The 19,171-nt window shown below is 57.0% G+C and overlaps 1 protein-coding gene across 1 annotated transcript in view; it reads right to left on the bottom strand.

Annotated features, from left to right (window-relative positions):
• Positions 1 to 6,904: 6,904 nt before the first annotated feature.
• PACS1 (phosphofurin acidic cluster sorting protein 1) overlaps positions 6,905 to 19,171 on the bottom strand; it is a 101,857-nt gene continuing 89,590 nt past the window's right edge. The window contains exons 19-24 of the mRNA XM_030568144.1: positions 18,665 to 18,707; positions 17,223 to 17,265; positions 16,254 to 16,389; positions 15,090 to 15,316; positions 10,736 to 10,855; positions 6,905 to 10,280 (exon numbers count right to left, since the gene is read on the bottom strand). Of these exons, the coding sequence (XP_030424004.1) occupies positions 10,168 to 10,280; positions 10,736 to 10,855; positions 15,090 to 15,316; positions 16,254 to 16,389; positions 17,223 to 17,265; positions 18,665 to 18,707 (682 nt within the window). The 3' untranslated portion in view covers positions 6,905 to 10,167. The remainder of the gene's footprint in view (positions 10,281 to 10,735; positions 10,856 to 15,089; positions 15,317 to 16,253; positions 16,390 to 17,222; positions 17,266 to 18,664; positions 18,708 to 19,171) is intronic.

The raw sequence follows: 19,171 nt of genomic DNA, 5'->3' as shown, positions 1-19,171 counted from the left end.
CCTACCCGAGATCAGAGCGGGAGCGGTGCCGAGCCCGGCCGCCTGGGCTCCCCGGCCGGGGCCCCAGCAGCGCCCGGCGTCCGAGCGCATGAGAGGGAGCGAGGAGCGGGGACCGCGGCCCGAGCCACTCGCCTCCTCTCCCGGACGGCGGCAGCAGAGAGACCGGCCCGGGGGGAAGCAAGGAGGCAGCGAGGAGGCGGCGGCTCCACGCAAAGAGCCGGGACACAACCCCGGTCCAGCACCGCACTCGATCCGAGTAGGGAGGATAAGTCCCTACACCTCCCCCTTTCTTTTCAAACAAGGCCGTGGCAATGCGCATAAGACTTTGTCATAATATATAAACAAAACAAGGAGCAAAACAAGAAAAGCAATACAATCATTAATAGATACAACTTAGCATGTAATAGTGAAGTATACCAAGTTGGTTAACCAAAACTATTAAGCCAATCCCACGGAGGATTCTCTCCCTGGGTGAGGTTATACACATTATTCTATAATCAATAGTTGCTCGATTTTACAAAACTGCACAACGTATACTATCTACATCTTACAACTTAACTAATAATTACAAGTTTCTGCAAAAGTCTTCGTTGCATTTTCGGTTCCTGCCCGTACATTTTTACTTGGGCAGTCCTTTTTCATATGCCCCGGCTTTCCGCACGCAAAACAAACCCCTGACGGGCGGGAAGGCTTACTGGGCCTCACCAAAGGTCGTAGGGCCATTGCCAACGCTGATGCATGAGCCTTTGCATGTATTTCCGCTTTATCAGTTTCCTCGTACACCGACGCTCTGTTACAAGCTTCCACCATTTCTGTCAGGGAAGCAGTTTTTGGCAAGGTAGCCAAGATACGACGACAAACAGCATTGGCATTTTGTGTAGCAAGATCGAGCCCAACAGCTGTCTTCGCTTCGGCCGTCAAATTAGGGGAGCGGTCTATTGCTTCTCTAAGTCGATCAAGAAATGTTGAATAAGGCTCTGAGGGATCCTGGACAATTTTTGCGTACGGTGGGATCGTTTTACCCATTTGAGGTACATCCTTAAAAGCGGCCAAGGCCAATCCCTGCGACTGTTGTAAAATCCGAGGATCAAGACGAGCTTGTCGTTGCGGGTCCGCATAAACTCCAGTTCCCATAAGCATATCCTGAGTGGCATAACGCAGCGGATTGTCCTCAGACAAATCAATATTGCGTATGAGAGCCATCTCCACACGCTTTGACCAATTATCCTTCCACAATAGCCTTTGAGTGGGTGTTAGAAGCATGTCAGCAAACTTTAACGAATCATAAGGGCACATAGCTTGTCCGATGAACACCTGCTCTATGAGGGACTGTACATATGGATTATTCATGCCGTAGGACATTATTGATTTTTGTGCCTCACGGACAAGTTTCCAGTCCAATGGTGCCCACTGTCGCCTAGCAGGGTTATTCGGGTCTGGTGTAATAACCGGGAAGGCATTAGGTAAGAATTCTCCTTCTATGTGGGCTTCCTTGATAAGCCCATGCCACCGCCGCACCGGATCCGGAGACCCTGGACCCACATCATCAGAAGAATATGTTGGTGGCTTATTAATAAAGGGATGGCCAAGTTCCCGCGGTTTGCCCACAAAGGGCTTATCCCGCTCAGTACATTCCACATTACACCCCCAACGCCCGCAGCGACGACAGGGGGTGACAACATCACTCGAGGGTGGGGTTTTATTGGGCGGTTTAGTCTTATAGGCTCTCTGAAAATTAGACAAACCCGGCTCAGACATTTCGTGCAGAGTCTTTAATGTACGAGATTGCGGAGGATGGTCCTCCCCGACCATCTGGGACAATTTATTTAATATTTCTTGCAATTGATAACCCTGCCTTCTGATCTCCTCCTGGAATTCAACTGTCCCTGCATTGATGGCTTCCATTTTTTCCAAGGATTCATCTGAATCCTGAGGGAGCGGGACAGTGCTAGGATCGACTTCAGGCGCACTGGGGGCTAGAGGAATTACAGTCTCTTCTCCCCCAAAGAACTCTCGGGCGCCAACCGGCAACACACAGGGCGGCTCCTCTTTCCGCCGAAAAATATTATTAACCGCCGCCTGCACTTCTGCCTCCGCGGCGAGTGTCTCTACAACCCTTTTTGTTTTGCGCCATGTTTGGCTCAGGGATGGGGCTTCTTTGTCGCCATGCGAGACAGACTCCCATAGTTCAGATCCCACTTGTTCCCAAACGGCTGTATCCAAAACAGTACTTGGGGTAATAAAAAACCCGCGCCTTTGCCCCCACTTCAGCAACTGGGACAGCGCGTCGGAGGGAATCTTTTCTCCCTGCTTCTCAGCAGTGCATAACAAAAAGTCATGCACCGTTTTTTCCTCCGCTGACAAAGCGGAACCCATATTTCTTTTTATAATATGCGCAGCCGCTCACCTGTGAGCTCACAACCGTCTCTCTCGGACGACCAGGAGCCGATCTTCCTTCGGTACCTCCTGCCGCGGCCGCTACCTCCGCTTTTCTTCTCTCGAGTGCGCCGACCAGGTCCTGCCGGATCGGATCACGTCGGGGTCACCAATTGTGGTATCTCATGCGGAGCGAAGAAAATTCACACAGTCAACACAGCTGCAAACAAGTCAGGAATCAATTTATTCTTTTCCACCACCTCCTTATATAGTTAAGTCTGGTTACATAAGAACCAATCATGTGGGCTAACATCGTACATGCTAGCAATCTAATTGGACAAGAAGAAAAATCACGCGCTTACCATGCCTCTAATCACGCGATTGGCCAACCGCAACAACGCAATCCCCGACCACACAAAGAAGGATCTACAGCCTCCTCCCCTCTCCTCTCCTGAACCAATCGCTCCGTGTGGAACACAGAGAACAAGCGGCTCGGACCAGCCCCCCCAGCTACAGCCACAGGACTCCAGCTGAGGAGGCAACGGACACCCACCTGTGACAGCTGCCGCCCACCTCTGCCCGCGGAGCGCCTTGCGCAGGGACCCACACCTACCCGAGATCAGAGCGGGAGCGGCGCCGAGCCCGGCCGCCTGGGCTCCCCGCGCTGCCCGGCCGGGGCCCCAGCAGCGCCCGGCGTCCGAGCGCATGAGAGGGAGCGAGGAGCGGGGGCCGCGGCCCGAGCCGCTCGCCTCCTCTCCCGGACGGCGGCAGCAGAGAGACCGGCCCGGGGGGAAGCAAGGAGGCAGCGAGGAGGCGGTGGCTCCACACAAAGAGCCCGGACACAACCCCGGTCCAGCACCGCACTCGATCCGAGTAGGGAGGATAAGTCCCTACAATTGGGATGGTGTACCACTTCATGCTCTCCACCATACCCCTGCTCCAACTCTTGGCCCCCTCTGCCCTTGTCCTCTGTCGTGTCTGGGCAGACTGGTGGGGCGGGGGAGAGGAGGGAAGTCATGGAGAGCACAAGAAAGACAGGGCCTCTGCTCTCAATTCCAGCACCCAGCCTGCAGCAGCCCAGAGCTGCAATTACGGGGAAAGGCCTGCACCCCCAGGCTGGAGCATGCTCAGGGTGGACACAATCTGCCCAGAATGTAGCTGGAAAGCTTCTAGCAAGTTACTGTGCGAACCGCGATTCTTCAAAGGTTTATAACTTGGCCAAATTCGGGACAACGCTGAAGGGATGGCAGAAAGCACAGCCCCTGGCCAAGTTTCACTGTGCAGAGTTCCTCTCCCGCAGAGCCGTAACAAGGAATTTTTGCACCCGAGGCAAGGGCCGGCTCCAGCCTCTTCGGCAGCAGGTCCCTGAGTCCATCAGAGCCTAGAGGGAAGGACCTGCTGCCGAATTGCCACTGCCGCTTCATTCATTCTTCAGTGGCGGGACTCAGGGACCTGCCGCTGAAGCAGCGGCAGCGGCAGAACTGCCGCCCTCCGAAGTGCCACCGATTGCAGTAGAGCTGCGCCCCTCCACTTTGCGCGCCCGGGACAAGTGCCTCACTTGCCTGCCCTTGTTACAGCACTGCTCTCTCGTTCCATCCTAGCCCCACTGCAATCCCATTCCACCCCATGTACTCCAATGAAACTGCTCTCACCCAGTCTCTAATGACCTCTTCTTAGCCAGAGCTCAGAACCGGTACTCCAGCCTCATCACCCTTCAGCTGGCAGCTGCCTTCAACACCATTGGCCACGAGCCTCTTCTTGAAATCTTGTCCTCTCCTGGTTCCCCTCCTAACTCTCTAATCATTCCTTTAGTGTGTCCTCCAGAAGATCCCCCTCACCCCACCTCTCCTGCTTTCTGTGGGCGTTCCACAGGGCTCTGCCCTTGGCCCCCTTCTCTTCTCCCTCTTCCTCTTAGTTCTGGGTAATCTCATCCACAAACACAAATTCAACTACTATCTCTATGCTGGTGACTCACGGATCTGTCTCTCTGCTCCAGACCTGTCTCTTCCTGTTCACACTGAAATCCCAGCCTGTCTCTGCCATCACCTCGTGGCTGTCCAGCTCAAAATGGCTAAAACGAAGTTCACTACCCCCTCCCTGCTTCCTCCTTTCTCAGTCACTGAGGACACCATCACCATCTAGTCCAGGGGTGGGCAAATTACAGCCACGAGCCACATCGGGCCTGTCAGACCATTTAGTCCAGCCCTCAGCTCCTGCCTGGGAGCAGGGTTGGAGGTTTGTCCCGCTCTGTGCAGCTCCCAGAAAGCAGCTGACATGATCCCGCTCCAGCTCCTACGTAGCGGAGGCATGACCAGGCGGCTCTGTGCGCTGCCCTGTCCACAGCACCATCCCCACAGCTCCTATTGTTTGTGGTTCCCAGCCAATGGGAGCTGCAGGGGTGGCGCCTGCAGATGGAGCAGCGCACAGAGCCACCTGGCCACACCTCAGAGCCAAGTGGGAGACATGTTTCCGGGAGCTGCTGGAGCCTGCATCTCTGATCCCCCTTCCACCCTCTGAACCCCTCAATCCCAGCCCAGAGCCCCTGCTTGTACCCCAAACTCCTCATCCCCAGTCCCACTTGAGCCCTCACCCCCCCCATGTCCCAACAGCCTGCCTCATCTCTGATCCCCTTCCACCCTCCAAACTCCTCGGTCCCAGCCCAGAGCACCCTCCTGCACCCCAAACCCCTCATCCTCAGCCCCACCCCAGAGCCCTCCCCCCCTCCACACCCTGACTTCCTAATTTCTGGCCCCACCCCCAGCCAGAGACCTCTCCCCCACCCCCAATTTTGTGAGCATTCATGGCCCGTCATACAATTTCCATACCTTTATATACCCCTCAGACCAAAATGTTTGCCCACCCCTGACCTAGTCTGACCTCATGTACAGCACAAACCAAAGAATTTCACCTTTACTGCTGTATTCAGCCCAATCACTTGTGTTTGACTAATGCCTCTTCCAGAAAGGGGTACAGTCTGAATCTGAAGACACCAAGAGATTACGAATCCACCACTCCATTAATCACCCTCTGGTTCCTTATTTCTAATGTGTCTGCCTTCAGCGTCCAGCCATTGGCTCTTGTTCTGCTTTTCCCTGTTAGGTTAAAGAGCCCTTTAGGTCCCATCCCAGTATCTTCTCCCAGGAAGATGTTTATATTCCATAACCAAGTCACCTCTCAATCACAGACTGAGCTCTAAATCCACAGGCAGCTGTTTTCTCCAACCCACAAGTAATTTTTGCAGCTCTTTTTTGCATCCTCTGCAATTATTCAACATCCTTTTAAAAATATAGTCCCCAGAACTGGCCGCACTGTTCCAGGATGGGTCTCACTAATGCCGTAGTCAGAGTAAAATCCCCTCCCTGCTCCTACTTCCTACGCCTCTGTTTATACAGCCAAGGGTCGCACTCGCCTGTTCTGCCACAGCAGCAGTTTGTCCACTCCGCTCCCACAATCACTGCTGTCCAGGATACAGTCATGTGTGTGTGTACGTGTGCATGGGAGCTATGATCTACGCCTCTGGCTGCAGTGGCTAGGGCAATTACATCCCTGATGTAGCTTCCTGAACTTCAGTGGCATCGTTGGTGCACCCAGTAGGGTGTTTATAGAGCTAGTTACCAAAGGTGAAAGCAGTTTCTTGTCCCCCCAGCTGCGTTATTGGCACCCAGGTCGTTTGTCTCTCTGGCAGCCCCTTATTCACATGCAGGGGGCTAGTGTGATGATAGAATGAGCCAGGATGCAGGGCCAAAAGTGGTAGCCCCTAGGTACAGCTGGCACCGATGCTGCTCTGAGCTGGAACAATGCAGGCATGTTTTTCCATACATGGCCCTGCAGGCGGCATGGTCTGGCTGGGGGTAGGTTGCTGCTGTATGGTGGGAGGGGCTGGCTCTCTCCCCCAGGGTGTGGGGTGGTGCATGTCTCTCTCTTTGGCCCAGAGGGGAGCACTTTCCCTCAGTTGCAATTCTCCACTGCAGCCAAATGTAAGCAGCAGCCCTAAGACAATGGACCAGGTAACAGGACCCAGCAAGAGAATGGTGCTTGAATGGTGTAGTGTCCACCATGGGGGTGGGGAGGGCAGACCAGGTCCATCATACTGACTGAGGCAGGGCAGGGGCACTGGCACTAGGGGTGAGGCAGCACCCCCTAGCTTGAATAATAGCAATTGAATGCCTGGCTCCCATCATATAGAGGGCTCACAGTTTAGTTCAGTGGCCTCTAGCAACCCCCACCCCCACCCCAAATGGTTCCAGTGCCCCAAGGAAGGGGCTTCTTCATTCTGCACAAATCCGAGCGACCCTGCAATTCCAGCTTCCTCCTGGCCTGTCCCAGCAGGGGAAAGCGGTGGGACTCTCTTGTGATCAGTGTTGAGACAATGGTCCATGTCTACACCCCAATGACACACCCGCACCTGTAGCGGACTCGGCCTGCAACAGAACCCGGGAGTCCTGGCTCCCAGCTCTGACCCCCTGTGGACTGGGGAGCCACCTGCAGGGTTCAGGCTGAACAGACACGAACTGATTAAATAAAGAAATGACTTCTAAGAAATAACCACAGTTTATTTAATGAAAAAACTCCAAAAAAAGGGGGGACAGCAGTTCCCCCAATAAAATGTGTCAAATACAACAGGGGTCTCTCCCTAACCCCGGACAATGATCCCAACGTGGACGGAGTGCGCAAACCAAACAGGAGAGGCACGCACTTATACACACCGAGGGGCTATGTACACAGTGCCCCGGCGGGACAGATTGAGATTCCCAGCCCACATAGGCCCTGAGGGCCGGACCAGGCCCCTTCCGGCCCCCACAGACTGGACCAGAGTCCCGCTGGGTGTTTGTGTGGCTCCAGCCTGGAGCCAGAGCTCCCTGGGGGCCCACACAGCTGGGGAAGTGCAGGGTGTTTCTGGAGTGATTTGTGGGGGCACAGACCAAGATGGGGACTCCACCAGCTCTCATGGAGATTGGAGTGGCCTAGAATGTTCTGATGACTCTGTCTGTGGAAATGTGTGTTGGGATCACATGGGCCTTGGGTCCCTTTACCCCCAGCTGGCCCAGCCTGAGGGGACACCGGAGCTTTGCTGAGACCTCCTGGGGGTTTTGGAGTGCCTCAGAGCCCTAGCCTAGTGCACAGGCTGAGGAGACAGCCCACACCCAGCCTGCTGACCTCCCCCTGCCCGATGCCAGCTGCAAGGCTTGGAGCACAGAGGGACAGGGAGCCCTGGGGAGAACCAGGACTGAACAGGCCACGCTGGAATGCAAAAGGCAGAGAACGCCAAGCAAACAAGACCCCTCTGTGGGGCCAGTGCTGGCTGCAGCTCCTTGTGCTTGGGAGAAACTGTAATGTGGGGGGCAAGCTGCAGCAGAAGATGGCTGGGACACACTTGGTCAGCAGGGAACAGCTGGCCTGCAGGGGCTCACGATGGGGCACCGGTCTGCGCTGGCGATTTGGCTCGGGACTTCTGGTCCCCCAAGCACTAGTTGTTCGGAGCTTGCCTCGGCCACCTGAGCAACCCTCAAAGGAATTGCCATGCCCAGGTGAGTGGCCCACAGTGCAGGCAAGCGCTGTTACAGACACTTGCTACCCGGCTCTATCGCTCACCTGGGGAAGCTGGACAGGCCTGTGGGTGGCACCTGTCACAGCCCAGTGACCTTCCTCCCCACCCAACCAGACCGGCACAGAGGACAATGGGAAATCAATGGAGGCAGCATGGAGCGTAGTGTTTGTGTGGAGGCTCTGCCAGGTTGCTGGTGACTCAGCTGGCTTTATTGCTACCAGGTGGGGGGGGAGAGCATCTGGATTCTCATGCCCTCGCTCCTGCCTGCTGCACTGCGCGATCAGGGCTGGGTGCTGGGGGAAGCAGGGTGGCTGGGATGCCAGAGGGCTGGACTGCAGCTCCCACCTGCTCTTTAAGACACCTTCCCACCCACCCCCCAAGAGTGTGAATGCTTATTGGCTGAGGCAGTGGCACTCCAGGCCCATCAGAACAAGGCTCAGGGAGGCATCTTACTGCCCCCTCCTGATAACTGTGGCTCTTTCAGAGTTCAGATCAGGGGGATCCTGCTCATGGCCCAGGCAGGATCCACATGGCCCAGGACTCAGCAGTGCCCAATGGGAATTATTGGACACATTCCTGGACCCACCAGACCACACTTACATGGACTGCGGCTCCCCACCAGACGTGTAGGGAGGAAAGAGTGGTGCTCACAGTGAGCCTGCATGGGAGAATTCAACCGCTTGGCTGCTGCCTGCTTGGGGCCGGGGGGTCAGAAAAACAACAGTAGGGGGAGGGGAGAAGCAGCTCAAATATGGGGCTTGGTTTAAGTGAGGTTTGTAATGAAGGTGCTGGCTTGAGATGGAGCAGGAGGGATGAAGTGCAGCCAAGAGTGAAATTGGCTTGGGATGGCTAAATGCTGCTTCCTAGCTCCTGCCACACCTGGGTGCTAAAGAACAGGATCGGGGACTCAGTACTGTGAGGGGCTCAGGCTGGGACTGGGACTCGGACCCAGCTGCCTGCTGCTTCATTCTTAAAAGGCCATCCATGGAATATTACCGCCCGCCCCACTACACACAGGATCTCCGTCTGCCATGCTCAGAGCTGTAATACACTGGGCCAACCCCAATGACCTGATCCCTATTAAACCATCCTTCTCTGTGCTTGGAGCTGGCCCATTTGGAGCAAACTACATTCGGGTTGCTGGCTTTGAGGAAAGAGACCCCAGCTGAAGCATGGCAGCTCTCTAAGCAGCCGCTGACAGCGTGGGGCAGGGCAGAGCTCAGCCAGCAGCTGAGCGTGGGATAGGGAGAGGGGGCAGTGGGAAAGCCAAGCCTGCAGCGACTGAGAGCTGGCTGCTCTGGCATATGGGTTTGCTGTCCTGTGCTGCCTGGCTAGACAGCATGATGTGGCAAAGGTGATAGACACGGGGGGGGGGGCAGTGGGGCAGGGATAAATTTAAGCAACTAGGTCTTGGCAAACATTTAGGATAGAGACAAACGCGAGTGCCCAGAGGATGGTTACACACAGGCGGCGGTCAGAGCACGCCCCTGCCTCAGGCCAGGCAAGGCAGACACCCCTCTCCACCTCCAAACCCCACTGCCCCCATCTCTGGCGTCACAAGCAGGGGGCTCCCCTCATGGGCTCATCTTCCAACTAGACACAAAGCTATCAGTGGCTAGAACAGCTGCAGCATCACACTCCAGGGCTCTCCTCCACTTGCGAACAGCAGGGGGCACGCTGCATGGAGTGCAGTGGTCCTGGGCATCAGCGAGTGCCCACTGCCTGCAGGAGGCTGTGCTGGAAGGGCCCACCTGCTATGTCAGGGCAGATGGCAGTGGGGACCCAGCCTGGGGCCTGACGGCTTGTGCTTTTGGAGAAGGGCTACAGAAGGGGGTTAGGGGTGTGTTGGCCACAGGCAAGGGCAGAGCCGCTGGCCAGCTGTGCCAGGCCAGAGCCTTCTCACATACTAAGCACTCCCTGGCTTGGCTGTTCAGTGAGCCACAGCTGCTCCGGGCTACAGGTCCCTCCCTACTGGGCATGGGGATCCAATGCGGTGCACGTACCCACCCAGACACATGCGCGCGCGCACACACACACAAGGAAGCAGTCGGTGGTAGCTGGAGACAAAGCTGGTGATGGGGGGATGACAGGTTGGCACTGGAGTGCTCCCTCCTCCGGCCCTCCAAGTGCAGAACATACCAACACAGTTACGCAAGGAGGGTGGGATGTAGCCGAAGAGGCTTCCTGCTGGCTGAGGGTTCAGCCTGGCAGGTGGGCGCTGCCCAGCAGCAGGACGGGCGCTGTCACGCCGGCTTCGAGCCAAAGAGTCCAACAGGGAAGTGCTTGACATGTGTGGGCCACTGTGCGGCCAGCTGGAAAAACTTGATGTCGCTCCACTCCACCCCGTCGATGGACACTGCAAAGGAATGGGGGAGATTAGAGCAGGGCCTAGCAGCTGGCTCGCGATGCAGGTGGTGGTCTGGGGTAGCTAGCCCCGGCTCAGCTATAGTTCTGAGCCTCCTGTGCCCCTAGCCTGCCTATGCTGCCCCCACAGGATGGCAAGTGACACTGTCCCAGCCCTGGATCTGAACAAACAGACACGATAATTCCCACCTGCCTCCCCAACACTGGTATTGCAGGGTGGTTATTAAAACGCTTGCCCACTCCAGAAGTGGTTGCATTTCCACGCTGGACAAGAGACCTCTGGATCAACAGCTGCCTTGTCTCAGAGCTGGTTGCATTTCAGCATCTCTTTATAAATATCCCTGCGCCCCCACCCAGAGGTTGCTGCATCTCAGTGAGAGATGAGGGACCTGTGTATAACCAGCTGCCTTGCCTCAGAGGTAGCTGCACTGCAGAGGCAGGCCTTACCTTTCATCATGGTTTGCTGCTGCTTGGCAGAGCAGATTAGCCGGCTGATGCCCTCAATCACCTGGCTCTTGGAATCCACTTCCTTTTCTTTGGGTTTCTTACTCAGAAAGATGGTGGGAACTGGAAGGAGAGGCGAGCGGTCAGCACAAGCCTTTAGATGGCAGTGCTGAGGGGAGGGCAGCTGGGAGAGAGGCAGAATGTGGCATCCCAGAGGCTGGTGGTGACACATGGACCCTGCACTCTGTGCCCAGCCTCACCCCAAGTCCTGCTGTGGAGGGATGGAGGAACAGCATCCATAGGCTGGGAATGGTAGAGAGAGAATGCCCCCAGCTGGGTGCAATTTGAGCACTGGCTGTTAGAAGTACCTTGAGGCCCTGTGCTCAGCCCCTCCAAGTCCCTGAGGGGTCAGTCAGGAGCCCACGTGGGTGCTAGTGGATCATATTTAGCTCTCACAGCACTTAAAGAGTCTGTTCCCCATCACGTATGTGTGTGTGGGAGGGGTTTGAGGCACAGGGGGTAGTGATACGCCCAAAGTCACGTTGTGAGCGGCACAGCCAGAGCCAGGAGTCCAGGCCCCATCTACTGCATCCCACTGTGTTTCTGAGGGCAGGTTTCAGAGTAGCAGCGGTGTTAGTCTGTATCTGCAAAAAGAACAGGAGCACTTGTGGCACACCTTAGAGACGAACAAATGTATTTGAGCATAAGCTACAACCCACTTCATCAGATGCAAAGAATGGAACATATGGTAAGGAGAGAAAGAGAGACATATAGAACAGGAAAAGGTGGAAGTAGCCATACCAACTCTCAGAGGCTAATTCATTAAGATGAGCTATTATTAGCAGGAGAAAAAAACCCTTTTGTAGTGTAATCAAGATGGCCCATTTCACACAGTTGACAAGAGGTGTGAGGAGTAGTGACTGAATCTATTTCCCCATGTTAAGTAGCCTCACACCTCTTGTCAACTGTCTGAAATGGGCCATCTTGATTACACTACAAAAGGTTTTTCTTCTCCTGCTGATAACAGCGCATCTTAATGAATTAGCCTCTTAGAATTGATATGGCTACTTCCACCTTTTCCTGTTCTGTATGTCTCTCTTTCTCTCCTTATCATATGTTTCATTCTATGCATCCGATGAAGTGGGCTGTAGCTTATGCTCAAATACATTTGTTCGTCTCTAAGGTGCCACAAATATTCCTGTTCTTTTTTCCTAGGGCATTGACTCAAACCTGGCTGGACTCTGGCTCACAGCTCAGAGGATAACAGCTGGTGGCAGGGGGGGCTGGACACTCCAGGGCCAGGGGGCAGCTCCAGAGAGGGGCCTGGAAGCTGGAGTTGGTTGAAGAGGCCTCACCAGACTCCTTCCTGCCGAGCTCCTGACTCGGGGCAGGGCTCTGCTCTGCAGCAGCAAGGGGTAGGCCACTTTACTGGGCTAGGTCTGGCCAGGGAGACACTGTCCCAACCCAGAGCTGCCAGGAGGGCTGTGGGGGGAGCAGAACTTGCCCTGGGAGCCAGAGCAGGACTGAGCTCAGGGCTTCATGGAGAGATGCTGGGAAAGCCTCATAGACACACACACAGGTGCCAACATCTCCTGGTGCTGCCCCCGCCGCCCCCTGACTCGACCCCTGCCCCCCTCCCTCCCCACCCTCATTCCAACCCCTTCCCCAAAGTCCCTGCCCCAACCCCACCCCCTCCCTGCCCTTATTGGACCCCTTCCCAAAATCCCTACCCCAGCCCCGGCTCCTCCCCTGAGCACATTCCCACTCCTCCCCCTCCTCCCTACAGCTTGTTACACCATGAAACAGCTGTTTCACGGCAGCAAGCGCTGGGAAGGGAAGCGGGGATGCAGAGCGCTCAGGGGAGGCGGCGGCGGAGGTGGAGGTGAGCTGGGGCAGGGCAGGGAGCTGCTGGTGGGTGCTCTCCAATTTTTCCCAGCCCCAGAGCACCCGTGGACTCAGCACATATGGAGACACATAGCTGCACACCACCACCGCATAGCCATGGTCCCACTGTGAGTCAGCAATGACATGGGGAAAGAACCCAGGAGTCCTGGCTCCTAGGTTCCCCCTCCTCTGGCCAAGGTGAGAGGGGCATTTCAAGGCCCTAGAGTGGTTAGTTCAGCAGCCTGGGGGCCCAACACATCCCAGTAGGCCAAACCCCCCCACCCCCCTCTCCAGCTCCACAGAGCTGAGGCCCATTTCCCAGGCAGGGTGCCCCATGTCCCCGGCCGAGCCCAGGATTGAGGAGAGACGGGTTCTGCCTGGAGAGGGAACAGTCTCTGTCCTGGATTGTAAATCCTGCACTGCTGGAACTGCCCCACATCAGGGAGTCCTGGGGTTCATTCAGCCCCTCCCCAGCCCCAGATGGGGGAAGGGAGTCCTTATGCCAACACTGATGCATGGCAAAGATGGATTAAATTGTACTAGAGCTGGCAAGGGCCAAGGGTGTGGCCTGAGCCCCCAGGCCAAGCCACCCCATCACTCAGGCAGGACCCCCACGCCACGGCCTTCCCAGCCAGCTAGGCAACAGCCGCCCGTCTGTCTGCGCAGTGGGAAAACTGCAACTCAGAGCTGCACCTTCAGCGAGCCTGAGGCCAGAAGGGCATTGTGAGCCTCCAGCCTGACCCCTGCCTCAGTGCTGGGCAGGAGCAGAGAGACGTCCTGTCTGGATTGTGAGATGCCACGTGCTGGAGAACCTCCCCATCCCCGTCGCTGAGGCAGTTCTTCCAAGGGCAAATCCCCCTCCCTGCTAAACACTGGCCCCTCGGTTCCAGGCTGAATGTGTCAGGCCTCGCTCCCAGCCCTTGGCCTATGTCTGTGCCATTAGAGAGCTTTAGCTTATCAACATGGTCAAGAGGTGACTCAGTTCTGGGTTTCAGTACCACCTCCTTCCTACGGGGCATCTCCATTCCTGGCACCCTGAAGCCATGGCAGTCTGTTCGGTACCATCCTCTGCTGGTCCCTGCAGACGAACAGCTCCTCGGATCCACCTAGGAGACGTATCATCCAGCCAAGAGCTGCTTCCTGCTCTTCTGCCACTAGCCCGCACACAGGCATCGCCCGCTGAGCTCGTCAGATGTGCCCTGCAGACCAAATCTGCCTGCCAGAAGTAGCTAGTGGTTGCTGAGCTCCAGTTGTCTCCAATACTTTTCCGCTGGTCACTCAGCCTACCCATCATGTCTTCAGAATTCCTCTAGCTCCATACTTCGCAGGACTGTAAGGACATTCCCAGGAAGAAAACCCCAGGCACTATCGGGCTCTTCAATGTAGCAGAGAAAGTGGAATGAGAACCAAGGGGTGGGAGCTGAAGCCAGACCCATTCACACTGGAAATGAGGCATCAACATTCCTAGTGTGGAGGATTAAAGGGGGGAGGGAGATTCCTATCACTGGGTGCCTCCAAATCCAGCCTGGCTACCTTTCGGGCAAATGCTGTTCTCAAACCCACAGGCCTGGGCTCAGTGCAGGAGGTCACCCCTGGGAGTGGGGTGACGTTCTCTGGCCTGGGCCATCCAGGAGGTCAGACCAGATGATCTAATGGGCACGTCAGGCCTTAGTGCCAATGAACGCACTGTCCGAAAGCTCCTCCCCACCCATGGAAGTACTCAGAGCTGTGAGTCTCCTCCGAACCGCCTCAGCCCACCTTCCTGCCATGGCCTAGACTGCGCGCATGTTACATTTCTCACCGTCGGCCGCAGTGAGAAAGGCAGAATCTAGTGCCCAGTGCGAAGGAGCAGAGGCCTGTTTAGACTGACAGCCTCCCAGTGACACCCCCACTCAGTCAGCTCCTCCAGAGTACGGGGTGAAGAAGGGGGCTGGGAAAGACATGCCAGTAGCAGAGCTGCCGATGATGGGGAGTGGGGAGGGAGGGGTGCATTTGCCACTGCCTCGCTGCCTCCTGCAGAGGGAAGGCAGAGCTGGCTTGCAAACAGCAGCACCTTGCATGCTTAGTCCCGGGCAGCCTGCAGAGGGCAGCGTGGGAGTGTCCTGAGGATACAGCCTTGCCGCTTGCAGCCCCTTGGCACTTTTTGTGGGGAGAAGAGGGGCTGGCAGAGCCCTTAGCTCTGACGTACAGAATGGGCTTCCTCCTTAGCTAGCAGGACTTCTCTGGGGCCCACACACAGGGCCGAGCCAGTCTGCTGCCCCCAGCACCTCCAAGGAATGGGCCAGTTAGTGCTAATTTTGGAGACAGAAACAGGGACATTGTTCCATGGGGAAACGGTGATCAGGGGACTTGGGGTCATTACTGCCCTGGGGCCAGATCGGAGGCAGCACCCCCAGAGGGAAAAGGCCCCAGCTTCCATTCCCCACCCCCTCGCAGGGGGCCAGTGCTACCAGCCCGACCCCCGCGCACCAACCTTTCTTGTTCTTCTCTTTGGTGACGACTGTCATGGCCATGGTCCCCGAGGGCTGGCTCTCCCCCCCGCTGGGCAACCGCGACACCTGCACTGAGCGGAAGACACTCTTGAGGGTGTTCTTGGAGCTGGCATCTCGCTTCTCACCCTCCTTCCGCCGCTCCGTGGGATGGGCGAGCCAGTAGTCCACCTGCAGGCCAATGACATCTCCGTAGGGGCTGCTGGGGGACCTGAGGACAGAGGGGAAGCATCAGCAGCCGCTGGGCAGAGCAGGTGTTCACCCCCTAGGGCAGGACAGTACCATCCATATCATGGAGATGGGGAAACTGAGGCATGGGTTGGGAGGGCTTGGCCCAAAGACCTATAACAAGTTGGTGGCACAGCTGGAAGAGAACCCAGGAGTTCTGGCTCCCAGTGCCAGGATACTGGGGGCCCAGCAGAGCAAATTCGATGCCAGACTCCTGGGCTGATGGCTCCTGGGAGATCCCAATGCCCCTTGCAAATGGTAACTAATTCTGATACTTTGGGAGGTGAGTGAACGCCAGGCTGCTTTGCCGAGGGCACAGGAAGCACAGAGGTAGCATGACTCGACGCAGAATTAGGTACAGAGTCTAGGTCCCCCTCCTCTAACCCGCTAGACCCCATGCCCCCTCAGAGCCAGGGACAGAACCCAAGAATCCTGATTTCCCGTGTTCTCGCTTTAAGCACTATCTCAGAGCAAGCCCCAGATGTAGGACTCAAGAGGACTGTCTCACCCTGCATGGGCAGGGGCACGGGGGCACCAGCCACTCAAGTGCACTCATAGGGAAGGGACCTGCCAGCATCAGGAGCTCCAAGAGCTGGACACCCCCAACCCCACGATGGCAGAGGCTATTACTGAGCAAATGCCCCAGAACCACTCTACCGCGATGGCCTCGCACACAACCAGGCACCCAGACGCCAGGGTTCTTCCAGCTGCTGTTGACTCCTTGTGTGGCTAAGCTCATCCCTTCCCCGACCCAGGCCTCATTCTCCCCAGCTGGAACATGGCAGATATTATCTGCCCTGCGGGATGCCCAGTCGCAGCCCTGCCCCAGTGTGCTAGGCCCTGCACGCACATGGATGGGGCCAATCTGCCCACCGGGGCATGGGGTTTCTCTTTAATGACCATGGTCAAGGCTGCCTCACCCCACGACAGCGAGCCCACTGCTCATGGAGGGCGAGGATGGGGGGGTGGCACAGACGTCCTTCACTAGGCCAGAGGAAGAGGGGGGGGACGTGGAGGGAACCGTCAGGCTGACCACGGGCACATCGTCTCCATCTCCTGCCGAGAGAGCAGAGGGGGAATCTGGGGTGAGGCAGGTTCCGGGCCATGCAACTCAGACTAATTTCTCCCCCAGACTTCCAGGTTCCCCACAGGCCTCACCACAAGGGCTCCTTCCCCATCCACAGGGGCTCCCCAGCCAACCCACAGGGGCTCCCTGGCCTCCCCACTCTGCTGAGCTGGTGGGAGATGAGCTCGCTGCCAGCCACCCACTCACTCCTGAGGTGTGAAAGCTCCCAGGCTCTGCCCAGAGGACCTGGGGACAGGGGCGCTCTGGGGGTACCAGGCTAAGGGGTGCCCTGAGCCCCTGTCACCTCCCTGGGCAGGTTCAACAGCTCTAGTGACTCCCCTTCAATGCCTAAATTCTTGCCTTGCATCATCCCCCTGCACACCAGCCCAAACAGATTCAGCTCCCAGCCTCCCTGCGGGGATCCGCCCGTCACTCCCTGTCCAGCTGGAGCGACAGGGGAACAAGCTGAGCAACAGCCTGGAGCTGGGGGAGGGGAGATCCCAGGGGCAGATCCCATTGCTTGGACAACCCCCCACTCCACTGGCAGCAGAAGGCAGTAAAAGCCCAGCTAGGAGCGGGTCCCATGAGCTGAGGTTGGGCTGTGAGTGGAAGGGGGTGGTTGGGAGGGGAGGGTCTCTCAGCCAGACGGGGCCTCACCCTGCCTTTAACCAACCATGTTCCTGGCCCTGCTGATTGCAGAGGAAGCCTGCACAGAGCCTAAGAGCAGCTTGGGGAGGTGGGAACTGTGCCCCCAGACTCTCGACATGGCACCAGTCCCAGCTGCCCTGGACCCAGCCAGGGGTCGGCCTGGCAGGGGACGTACCTGTGGCTGCAGGGGAATCTTCGATGAGGCCCACTTTAACCACCTGCAATGGGGAGACAGAGATCAGCAATTCAGGCTGCGTTGGAAATCAGTCCCGCCAGCCTGCCCAGGAGGAGCCATTTGAGCCTGCTCCTCTTGGAGACCCAGAGCCACAAGGCCAAGGTTGCTGTTAACCCTTCCTGCACCGTGGGAGAAGAGTTCACATCCCCACTCGCGCTCCACCAGCTCCATGCAGAAATCTAAGCGTACGGGACCCCCCAGGATCTTTGCATCTGAGCTGCACACATCCCAAGCACGATGCACCCCCTGGGGTGACAGAGTGGGAGATGCCCTCTCCCGGCCATCAACTCTGGCTGGCATCCCAGTGCCCAAAGCAATGGCAGCCTCACCCTCTGGGACATTGAGTTGGGGTGTTTACAATGGCAGGGCACGGAGCCGCCCTGTCACTCCAGTGTGTTGAAAGTATCCGGACAACGAGCCCCTCCAGGCAATGGGGGCCGGCCTCCCCCTTTGTTCCTTCGATCAGAGAGCAGCACACAGCCAATGCCCCAGGAAACTCTATGCAGAGCCAGTCAGGCTACAGCAGAAGCATCATCCCCTTTTATAGATGGGGAAACTGAGGCACAGAGCAGGGAAGTGACTCGCCCAAGGCACCTAGCAGGCCAGTGGCAGAGCTGGGAATAGAGTTCAGGATTCCTCACTCCCAGGCCAGTTCTCTATCCACTAGGCAGCAGCGAAGGGCTGGAAACACTAACTCCAGTCCTCCAAGCAGACCTCTTTGAGGATGGACACAGCAGAAAGGCTCTGATCACTGTTGATTATTCCTGAGATTTAACCCCAAGAGGCTCAACCCTGATACGTCTCTTCTCTGGGCAGCCTGGGGCCTGGGCGGAGGCCCTCGGTTTCGGCCAGCCTGCCTCAGGGCCCAACGAGATCAGAGCAGAAGTCCCAGCACTCTATGGGGAGAAGGGGCTCTCCTGCAAAAGTTACTGCATTCCCTGCTCAGTGGGTGGATGGCGCCCCTTGGTGGCCAGCAGAGCTCACGCCCCTCACAGCCATTGCAGTGAGTCTGGGGCTGAGCAGCGTGATCCAGGTCCTCTGGGTGTCGGAGACGCGATGGGGCTGGCACACCCTGGAGAGCATGGTTCTGGAGCGGTTTTACCTGCATGGATCCCACAACAGCAGGAGAAGTTTGAGAGTTACCTGCTTACCAGGGAGTGGGATTAACCCCCAGAAGAACTGACCCAGGGCCAGGGCAGGGGGGTTAATTCCAGCCTGCTTTAGCCCCAACACTGATGGTCTGGAGGCAGGGAGCTCTACCCTGGGTGAGGCAGGGCTCAAACTGGAGGGTCACAATGGGCCTTGCCCCCCCCCAGCAGTGTTCCTGGGCCCCCACTGGAGGGGCCCCAGGGAGAGCTAGACACTCAAGGGGACAGCCTTACCCCAATGAAAGGAATGAACTTCTGATAGGAGTCTTCGTCTGGGCTGCAGAAAGAGGAGGAGACAGACGACTGTTAGGGTCTGCTGGGGGGTGGACGGTGAGCCGGGGCCCAGCAGGCAGGGAACGCCTCACCCTGTATGCATGAGGGGCATCTGAAGCTCGCCAGGCTGAACTCCTCCCCCGCTCCACCACATTACTGATAGGGCCACGGAACAGCTCCCACCCGATGAGGCAGGTAAGTTCCCGTGCCCATGCCAGAGGGGCTGGGATACAAAGGGAACTGGTGCTCCAGAAACATACCCAGATTCAGGGCAGTTTTGAGAGAGGTGGAAACAAGACAAGGCACGGAGAGGGGAAGTAATGTGTCCAAGGTCACACACTGAGTAGTGGCCGAGCCAGGACCAGAACCCAGGAGTCCTGGCTCCCAGTTGCCTGCTCTAACCACCAGTCCTCACTCCCCTTCCCACTCCCAGAACAGGGACCAGAACCAAGGAGTCTCGATCACAGC

This window comes from Gopherus evgoodei, chromosome 7 (genome assembly GCF_007399415.2).
Source record: "Gopherus evgoodei ecotype Sinaloan lineage chromosome 7, rGopEvg1_v1.p, whole genome shotgun sequence".
In the NCBI taxonomy this organism is placed as follows: domain Eukaryota; kingdom Metazoa; phylum Chordata; order Testudines; family Testudinidae; genus Gopherus; species Gopherus evgoodei.
The sequence above is the reverse complement of the archived record's forward strand: the minus strand, read 5'-3'. Positions and strand labels throughout refer to the sequence as shown.